This window comes from Staurois parvus, unplaced genomic scaffold (genome assembly GCF_062004578.1).
Source record: "Staurois parvus isolate SC_StPar_1 unplaced genomic scaffold, SC_StPar_1.0 ptg000191l, whole genome shotgun sequence".
Lineage (NCBI taxonomy): Eukaryota > Metazoa > Chordata > Amphibia > Anura > Ranidae > Staurois > Staurois parvus.
The window spans coordinates 3,151,560-3,161,659 of NW_028317987.1; the positions used below are offsets into that span (position 1 = coordinate 3,151,560).

Here is a 10,100-nt window from a genome sequence, read left to right on the forward strand (position 1 = left end):
GACCACTACATTCTGTACTCTGGGATGGAAATCACATACTCCTGACCACTACATTCTGTACTCTGGGATAGAAATCACATACTCCTGACCACTACACTCTGTATTCTGGGATGTAAATCACATACTCCTGACCACTGCATTCTGGGATGGAAATTACATACTCCTGACCACTGCACTCTGTACTCTGGGATGGAAATCACATACTCCTGACCACTACACTCTGTACTCTGGGATGTAAATCACATACTCCTGACCACTACATTCTGCACTCTGGGATGTAAATCACATACTCCTGACCACTACACTCTGGGATGGAAATCACATACTCCTGACCACTACATTCTGCACTCTGGGATGGAAATCACATACTCCTGACCACTACACTCTGTACTCTGGGATGGAAATCACATACTCCTGACCACTACATTCTGTACTCTGGGGTGTAAATCACATACTCCTGACCACTACATTCTGTACTCTGGGGTGTAAATCACATACTCCTGACCACTACACTCTGTACTCTGGGATGGAAATCACATACTCCTGACCACTACACTCTGTACTCTGGGATGTAAATCACATACTCCTGACCACTGCACTCTGTACTCTGGGATGTAACTCCTGACCACTGCACGTTGTTTGCAGGGCTGTATGAAGTAGTCTCCTGACCCCTGCACTCTGGGCCATTATTCATGATGAACCAGAAACTGGATGACCTGTAAAGTCTTGTAAAGTGTCCCCTGTGAGAAATGTTTGGGCCCCAAAGATCCCCATCGTGGCCCCGACACACACAATTCTTTTCACTCAATAAATTCTTTATTATAGTTTTACTTCTAACAAGATTGTAATCATAGAATCAGGAAATAACAAAGGAAGGAATCCGATTGGTCAGGAAGATCCCTTGTCTGGAATGTGGGGGCGGAGTCATTATTATTGGTGTACAATACAATACACAACGTGTTCCATTATTATAACAAAGTATTGTAGAAAAGATCCCAACATGTGACATGGCTGAATGAATGCTGGTCATATTAGTTCATCTATTCTCTAAGTGGGGTGGTATCTATTGGGCCAATCCCTTTTACAAACCACACATAATATTGCCCTTCAAAGTGAAAACAGAAACGATTTGTACAAAATCAAAGAGTAGAAATATTTTCCGGTGGATCCCCTCTACCCAGACCCCATATGTAGACATAGAACAACAAGCTGTGTTCCCTCTCGTGCCGCACTCCTCCAACCACCCAAACCCACACAGAAGCCAAGGGAAATAATGAGAGGAAAGTTTCCCCCTAGTTTGGGGCGGAGTTCTCCTTCCCTCCTGTTGGGGGATGGGAGAAGGATGGACTGAAGACAGAGAGACGCTTCGGGGTCACCACTGTTCTGTAGAGCCTTGAAATGAAGGTCATCAACTTCAGAAGTTCTTGTTGTCTGTGTAAAGTTCCCCGATAACGAGATCTGGGCTCTCCCGGCTTCTAGCTCTGTAACCCGCTATATCATTATCAGGAAACGCAACTCCGACACCCAAGAAGGGCTGAAGTTGTGTCCTTCATTTCCAGGATCTACTGACCACTCTGCACCCCGACATTTACTGCACTTCATCCATGTCTTTGGGGACCTCTCATCTCCTTATCAACTGTTCCTTCCATGATGAAGATCAGCCATGGAGTATATCTGAGGTGTATATCAGGGTGTGCTTCTTCCCCACATGAGAGCTGGGATGTCCAGCAACATTCATCTAGAAGACATTTCCCGCACTCAAGGCACTAATATACCTCCAGGGTTGTGTGGGACCCCTGATGTACAGGAAGACAGGACTTCAGTGAGGAACATTTCCCTCACTAAGGACAGGAAAGTGGCTTCTCCCCATGTGAGATCTCTGATGTCTGTAAAGATTGGATGTCTGTGAAAAACATTTCCCGCACTCATGACAGGAATACGGCTTCTCCCCTGTGTGATATCTCTGATGTTTGTGAAGACTAGACTTCTCTGAAAAACATTTCCTGCACTCAGGACAGGAATATGGCTTCTCCCCCGTGTGAGATCTCTGGTGTGTGTAAAGATTGGACTTCACTGAAAAACATTTGCTGCAATCAGGACAGGAATATGGCTTTTCCCTCGTGTGACATCTCTGATGTCTGTAAAGACTGGACTTATCTGAAAAACATTTTTGACACTCAGGACAGGAATACGGCTTCTCCCCTGTGTGAGATCGCTGATGTGTGTAAAGATTGAACTTCTGTGAAAAACTTTTCCCACACTCAGGACAGAAATACGGTTTCTCTCCCGTGTGAGATCTTTTATGCACATTAACATGGTATGTAGAACAGATCCTCTTGCCGCACTCAGTACAGGAGAAGCTCTTCCCTGTTGGAAGGCCGGCCCGGTCCCGCACAGTCTGAGGTTCCTCAGGATACGAGGAATCCGATGGTCCATCTACACTGGGTGGTGCCGGATGGACATTGGAGGGAGCCGGGTTTTCTCCTGGACTATACTGTGTGATGTCCTCATCTTCTACTTTCCAGTCTGGAGACAAAGTGAGACAATCCTCGGAGGTTTTCCTCATCTCCCGGCCATGGACTAAAATACAAAGACAAAGAGGATTACTAGACAGGAGCTGATTGGTTCCCCCAAACCAGGACTCCGCCCACACCAGGCAGCTTGGTCTCTGAGGAGCTTACAATTCCACCCTCAAGGGAACTAGGAAATGGCTCCTCTGATCTCCTACCAGGTCATTTCTTTATTCATGGACCTTAGTCAGAGAGTGAGGAAACAACCAGAACTGTCTTTTATAGGAGGGACAGTGATGAGGGGATTATAGGATGAGGGTCCCCACCCCCTCTATCACTCATCATCATCTTCCCAACACAATAAGTACTGCACTTCCTTATTTAGTCCATGATTTAGTCATGAAGAACAGCGGGGCTGAGCCCCACCAGAGGTCAGAGAGTGAGGATGGGGGGAGAACAACCAAGATGAAGACTGGACTGATCCTGAAGACCACCATCATTGGGGTATTGACTCCTCCCTCATTATCACTTTCTGTTTAAGGGACCAAAGTTGGAGGATGTTATCACATTATTATGACCATGTAAAAGTCTGTGCTCCAATCACATCATCCAATATAAAATGTCCAGCTGGGAGGAAATGGGGGGAACAAAAGAGAATCCATATTATGTGTATAAATAGCAGTGGGGGGAGGGGGAGAGCGGAAGTCAGGAATATGGAATGTACAACATAGAGTATATAGTGCAGGGGTCAGGAGTATGTAATGTACAACATAGAGTATATAGTGCAGGGGTCAGGAGTATGTAATGTACAACATAGAGTATATAGTGCAGGGGTCAGGAGTATGTAATGTACAACAGAGTATATAGTGCAGGGGTCAGGAGTATGTAATGTACAACATAGAGTATATAGTGCAGGGGTCAGGAGTATGTAATATACAACAGAGTATATAGTGCAGGGGTCAGGAGTATGTAATGTACAACATAGAGTATATAGTGCAGGGGTCAGGAGTATGTAATGTACAACATAGAGTATATAGTGCAGGGGTCAGGAGTATGTAATGTACAACATAGAGTATATAGTGCAGGGGTCAGGAGTATGTAATGTACAACATAGAGTATATAGTGCAGGGGTCAGGAGTATGTAATGTACAACATAGAGTATATAGTGCAGGGGTCAGGAGTATGTAATGTACAACATAGAGTATATAGTGCAGGGGTCAGGAGGATGTAATGTACAACATAGAGTATATAGTGCAGAGGTCAGGAGTATGTAATGTACAACAGAGTATATAGTGCAGGAGTCAGGAGTATGTAATGCACAACAATTTATATAGTGCAGGGGTCAGGAGTATGTACTGTACAACATAGAGTATATAGTGCAGGGGTCAGGAGTATGTAATGCACAACATAGAATGTATAGTGCAGGCATCAGGAGAATGTAATGTACAACAGATTATATAGAGCAGGGGTCAGGAGTATGTAATGCACAACAGAGTATATAGTTCAGGGGTCAAGAGGATGTAATGCACAACATAGATTATATAGTGCAGGGGTCAGGAGTATGTAATGTACAACATAGATTATATAGTGCAGGGGTCAGGAGGATGTAATGTACAATATAAATTATATAGTGTAAGGGTCAGGTCTCATAATATTGGTACTCAGCAATCAGGGGAAGATTGTTTACTGTAGACAAGTTGCAGAGATCCCACACCGCTGCCTCCCATCTCCTGAGACTGCACTCAGTGACTTGGGTCTGAGACACTACAGACATATCCCTCCACCAGGCACAGCCAGCAGACCACAGAGCAAGGAACCCTGGGAGAAATGTTCTGTCAGAGATCTTACTAGACCCGGGCATGGAGTAAAAGACTTAAAGCACACACCCCAGGTGCCTAGGTAGAGCAATGTCTAAAGTGAAAATGAACATTTTGCTGCCAGCTGATCCCCAGAATCTCCATAAATCCAGTCTAGAGACATAAATTGTGTCTGCAGCACAGAGAAGGAAGATTATCCGAGAGAAATCCAGGAATACAGGACGGGGAACACAGCTCAGGAAAGTGACCAGGGGATTACAGGCTGATATCACCCAGTCCCCGCCCTACTCTGGACCAATCAGTGAGCAGTATGGGTGGAGGAATGGATTTAGTGTTCATGACCCACCTGTGCTGATCTCTGTAGGAGTGTCCTCCTCTATAAATGTCCCCGTTATTCCATCCTCCTCCATAGACTGCTGATCATCCCTCACATACGCCTCTTCTTCTTCTGCTTTCACCTCAAATTCTATATCGATTGGATCTCCACTCTAAATCAAGAGAAGGAGAGAAAATATCATCTGTAAAATATAAGCTCACATAAAATATCCACACATTGTCTCTATGAGTCCATGTTCTAGATTCTCCATCCCACCAACCTTGCAATAGTGAGGGATGGTGTGACCTTCCTGTGTGGAATCCCGGGAATACAGAGGACGGGGACATCTCTCTGGTGGGTTCCTGGTATTAGGTGGCTCCATAACATCCTTGTGTCCTTCTGAAAACTCCTCCATCACTCCATACTCCTCATCCTCCTCTTTATACTCTTCTTTAACATCAATATTATCATCCCCGAGGATTCCACTCTGAAAGATATAATAAAACATTCATTGTAACAAACATGCTGTGTATAAATCACAACTACCAATAATTGTCATCATCTACCTGATGATGGTGAGGGATGGTGTGACCTTCCTGTGTGGAATCCCGGGAATACAGAGGACGGGGACATCTCTCTGGTGGGTTCCCATGACTGGATCCATCTGTAGGAAACACACACACTGACTGAATCCATTGTTTCTATGTGTTTATCAGATGATGGGGGATCTAGGTGGATCCTCCGTACTGCTCTCTCCTTTACAATAAAGTCTCCTCTTACCCGGTGATGTGAGGGGCGGCTGATTGTCCATCATGACGTCCTTGTAGAGATCCTTGTGTCCTTCTAAATACTCCCACTCCTCCATGGAGAAATAGACAGTGACACCCTGACACCTTATAGGAACCTGACACACACAATGATACAGTCACCATCCAGACACATCCCTTGTCTGTTACTGGAGAATGTCCCAGAATTCCCGGCACCGCTCACCTCTCCTGTCAGCAGCTCAGTGATCTCTCTGGTGACTTCTAGAATCTTCTTCTTCTTTCTCTCTTCTATCAGGGAGGGAGGTGGAGGCAATGTGATGTCATATGATCTCCAGACTTCACAGGAGGAAAACTCTACATCTGAACACAAATAGTCACATCAAATGATATTCCCAGAATCCTCCTCACCTCTCCATTCAGGTCTCCATTTTATTAAAGCCCCACTTCAGGCTGAGGTATAATTCCCCCCACAGGACCCCCACACTATGCAGGGTATAAGGAATTCTGACATCATTACACACAACGCAGGACCAACAGTTCTGTTTTGCTTATGAGGATGCCAAGGGTCCCCCATCCTAACACCATAGAATAAAAAGAAAGGAGCCAAATGGAGGGACATTGGGAGGAGGAGCTGTGAGGTCAGTGTGATGTCATAGGATTCTCTGACTCTGGATGGAGGGACATTGGGAGGAGGAGCTGTGAGGTCAGTGTGATGTCATAGGATTCTCCATCCCCTGCCACTTATAAAAGTGGTATAATCCTTTGGTATAGACTGATGAGGTGAGAAGGTGACACCTCTCCACAATGAGGAGAATGTTCCGGCCCCGGAAGTGGGGGATGTTCTGCCCCTGAAGGGGTTAATCTGGGTTCCCACACTATATATGTGTGTATCATCATCTGCTGGAGATAAAAGACATCACAGTGACTATGGAGGAAGAGGACGGACGTGACTATGGAGGAAGAGGACAGACATGACTATGGAGGAAGAGGACGGACGTGACTATGGAGGAAGAGGACGGACGTGACTATGGAGGAAGAGGACGGACGTGACTATGGAGGAAGAGGACGGACGTGACTATGGAGGAAGAGGACGGACGTGACTATGGAGGAAGAGGACGGACGTGACTATGGAGGAAGAGGACGGATGTGACTATGGAGGAGGAGGACGGATGTGACTATGGAGAAAGAGGACGGACGTGATTATGGAGGAAGAGGACGGACGTGATTATGGAGGAAGAGGACGGATGTGACTATGGAGGAAGAGGACGGACATGACGGGGGGTTACTGGGTGTAAATAGGAAATAACGTCTTATTACCTCCTCTGCTGCCACTTCCAGCAACGTCTCCTCTCTGCTTCCTCCCAACTCAGCTCTCACCCGAAACTTCCTGTCTGTACCTGACACCACTTCCTGTCTGTCTTCCATAGAGACTTCCTGTGTGGGTAGAAGTGAGATCCCCACCTTGTGGAGCTCAGAGGAACTGCAGCCCCGAGAAGCGTCTGGTAGTGTGACCCCGGCCTTGTGCTGGGTGTGTATGGACTGTAGATCCTTGTGTAGGGGAGGAAATGACTCCTATCTGTGACTGCTGTAACCTGCTGACTGGCATCTCCTGTGAAATCTGACACTTGCACTGGATACACACAAGGCAGTCAGTGATTTCAGCCCCTCCCTTCTCCTCTCAGACTGTAATACAGAGAGAGCCAATCAGAAGAGGTATTAAAGGAGCCAATGACAGGGACTTTCTCAAGCAGGAGGTGCAGCTGCAAAGCATTGTGGGATATGCAGTCCTGAACAGAAACGGCCTGATAGGCTGATATGAGGGATGGAACTACAGAGACCAGCATGCTTAGTGAGAGCAGAGTGAAGGACTCCATCTTGTTTTTCCTGAGGGGAGGCAGTCTGCATGTGGCAGGAGACAGTCTGGACCTGGCAGAGAAGTGCTCAGGGTCAGTTCACTCCATGTTTAGGTATCTGCATCAGTCAGGGAACATCCAACCTGAGAGATGTGGCCTACAGTACAGTGCCTACACCGACAGTGTGAAGGGCTCATCGTGAGGTGACCACAGGAGCCGCTCATTTCCAGGACCATGGTTTGGGCCTTAGTCCCAGGATCTGGTGAGAGGGATTTTGCCCCCTGGCAGATGACAGGAACACGGCACACAGAGACATGACACTTCTCCCATACTCACCAGGCACTGGGTTGTGTAGATGGTCCTGCTATACAGACACAGTGTTTGCTTTGCTATACAAATCCTGCCACGGGATTACAATGATACTTTACCATAGGAGTGTAAGTGCACCAATGAAAGTGTCTCGCTGAAGACCCCAACATTCATCCTGTTACCAAGAGACTGAAGTTACTGGTGCCATACGGGCACGCGCATGCGTATTCAGGCCTCTATATTGCATGGTGTGGGAGGGAATAGCTCTACCTTGGAAAGTAGCTATGAAGCATCAGTTGGGCGCAGTGTTTGCCTATTGGGCTTGTGGTGTCGGGGGTTAGAAGGGAGAAGTCTGACACAACAGAGTCATTCTTCTGCTCTCCTCCAGGCACATCTAGGATCGGCACAGGGGGTGATGCCAGTTAGAGGGGTGGGAGATTAGTGAACATTCTCTCCTGGATCTCCCCTTCTTTCATTGAACATTTACTCCTGGATTTCCACTTCCCATGGTGAACGTTCACTCCTGGATTTCTCCCTCCTGGAGTGAGCATTCGCTCATGGATCTCCCCTTCCTTTAGTGAATGTTCACTCCTGGATCCCCCTTCCTTCAGTGAACATTGACTGGTGGATATCAGAGGATGGGGAGACGTCAGAGGTCCATCAGCTTCATCAGATGACAGGAGAGACATTAGAGGTCTATCAGCTTCATCTGAGAACAGGGGAGACATCAAAATGTCCATCAGCTTCATTGTAGAACAAGGGAGACATCAGAGGTCCATCAGCTTTATCAGAGGGCAGGGGAGTCATCAGAGGTCCATCAGCTTCATCAGAGGATAGGCAGACATCAGAGGTCCATCAGCTTTATCAGAGGGCAGGGGAGTCATCAGAGGTCCATCAGCTTCATCAAAGGATAGGCAGACATCAGAGGTCCATCAGCTTTACCAGAGGGCAGGGGAGTCATCAGAGGTCCATCAGCTTCATCAAAGGATAGGCAGACATCAGAGGTCCATCAGCCTCATTGGAGACAGGGGAGACATCAGAGGTCCATTAGCTTCATCAGAGGACAGAGGAGAAATCAAAGGTCTATCAGCCTCATCAGAGGACAAGGGAGACATCAGAGGTCCATCAGCTTTATTGGAGGACAGGGGAGACATCAGAAGTCCATCAGCTTCATCGTAGGACAAGGAAGACATCAGAGGTCCATCAGCTTTATTGGATGACAGAGGAGTCATTAGAGGCTGTCACAGATCTCATCCATATGCACACGGCCACAGCCACTAGCTAACCGAGGCGTGCATGTCTGGCCATGACTTGGTGTAAAGAGGGAATGAGGGGGACTTATTTTGTCACAGCCCGCACTACCTCTCCTCTCATATTAGGACCCATGCAGTTTATTATTATTATTACATCGAGTTTATATAGCGCCAAAGGGTTTGCTCAGCGCTGTACAATGGGGGGGGGGGGGGACAATACATGGCACAGTACAACAATAACAAACAATGTACAAGGGGTAAGAGGGCCCTACTCTTTCGAGCTTACAATCTAGGAGGGAGGGGGTAATGGTACAGTAGGAAGTGGCTGTGGGGGATGAAGTGGTGGGAGGAATGAGGGAGAATGGCCGTTAGGTGAGGGTGGGGTAGGCTTCCCTGAAGAGATGGGTTTTGAGGGAGCGCCTGAAGGTGAGGAGGGAAGGCGACAGTCTGATGGATTGGGGCAGTGAGTTCCAGAGGATGGGGGAGGACCTGGAGAAGTCTTGCAGTCGTGCATGGGAGGAGGATAGAAGGAGGTCCAGTGAGGAGCGAAGGGTACGGGTAGGGCGGTACTTGGGGATCAGGTTGGTGAGGTAGTCAGGGGCAGTGTTGTGAACGGCTTTGTAGGTCAGGGTTAGGAGTTTAAATTTGATGCGTTGGGCAATCGGGAGCCAGTGGAGGGAGAGGCAGAGGGGGGTGGCAGAGGTGGAGCGGGTGGTGAGGTGGATGAGTCTAGCCGCTGAGTTCAGGATGGTCTGGAGCGGGGAGAGCCTGCGCTGGGGTAGGCCGGTGAGAAGAGAATTGCAGTAATCAAGGTGTGAGATGATGAGGGAGTGTACGAGTAGTTTGGTGGTGTCAGGGGTGAGGAAGGAGCGTATCTTGGCGATGTTGCAGAGGTGGAGCCTGCATGTGTTTGTGAGTGATTTGACATGCGGTTGGAAGGAGAGGTTCGAGTCAAGAATGACGCCAAGGACTTTGGCTTGCGGGGCGGGAATGATAGTGGAGTTGTTGTTAGTTTATGTTGTCTATATGGAGGAGGTGTAGGGTTAGATTCATCCTAGGCTCTAAGTGTTCCCCCTTGACCAACATCATTTTTAATCCAAGTCTCCCAGATAGTCTGGCCATTGGTCGAGTCCATCCTTGGGCTGAGGTTAATCTATTCCAATTGCAACATTTGGTCAATCCTGTAATTCACAACCTTAAATCCTTCCCTGACATTCAAAAAGCTGCTCGTATTCCACCCCATCATTATTTTGTTTATCTACAGATACAACACAT

The 10,100-nt window shown here is 47.4% G+C and overlaps 1 protein-coding gene across 1 annotated transcript; it reads right to left on the reverse strand.

The window, feature by feature from the left end:
* Nucleotides 1-767: 767 nt before the first annotated feature.
* On the reverse strand, nt 768-2,566 carry LOC149461877 (uncharacterized). The gene has a single exon (XM_089677727.1). The coding sequence runs from the start codon at nt 2,564-2,566 to the stop codon at nt 1,820-1,822; it is 747 nt and encodes a 248-aa protein (XP_089533853.1). The 3' UTR covers nt 768-1,819.
* Nucleotides 2,567-10,100: the final 7,534 nt, after the last annotated feature.

Coding starts and splice junctions, on each gene's coding strand:
- LOC149461877 (XM_089677727.1), bottom strand. CDS start 2,566: ATGAGGAAAACCTCCGAGGATTGTCTCACTTTGTCTCCAGACTGGAAA.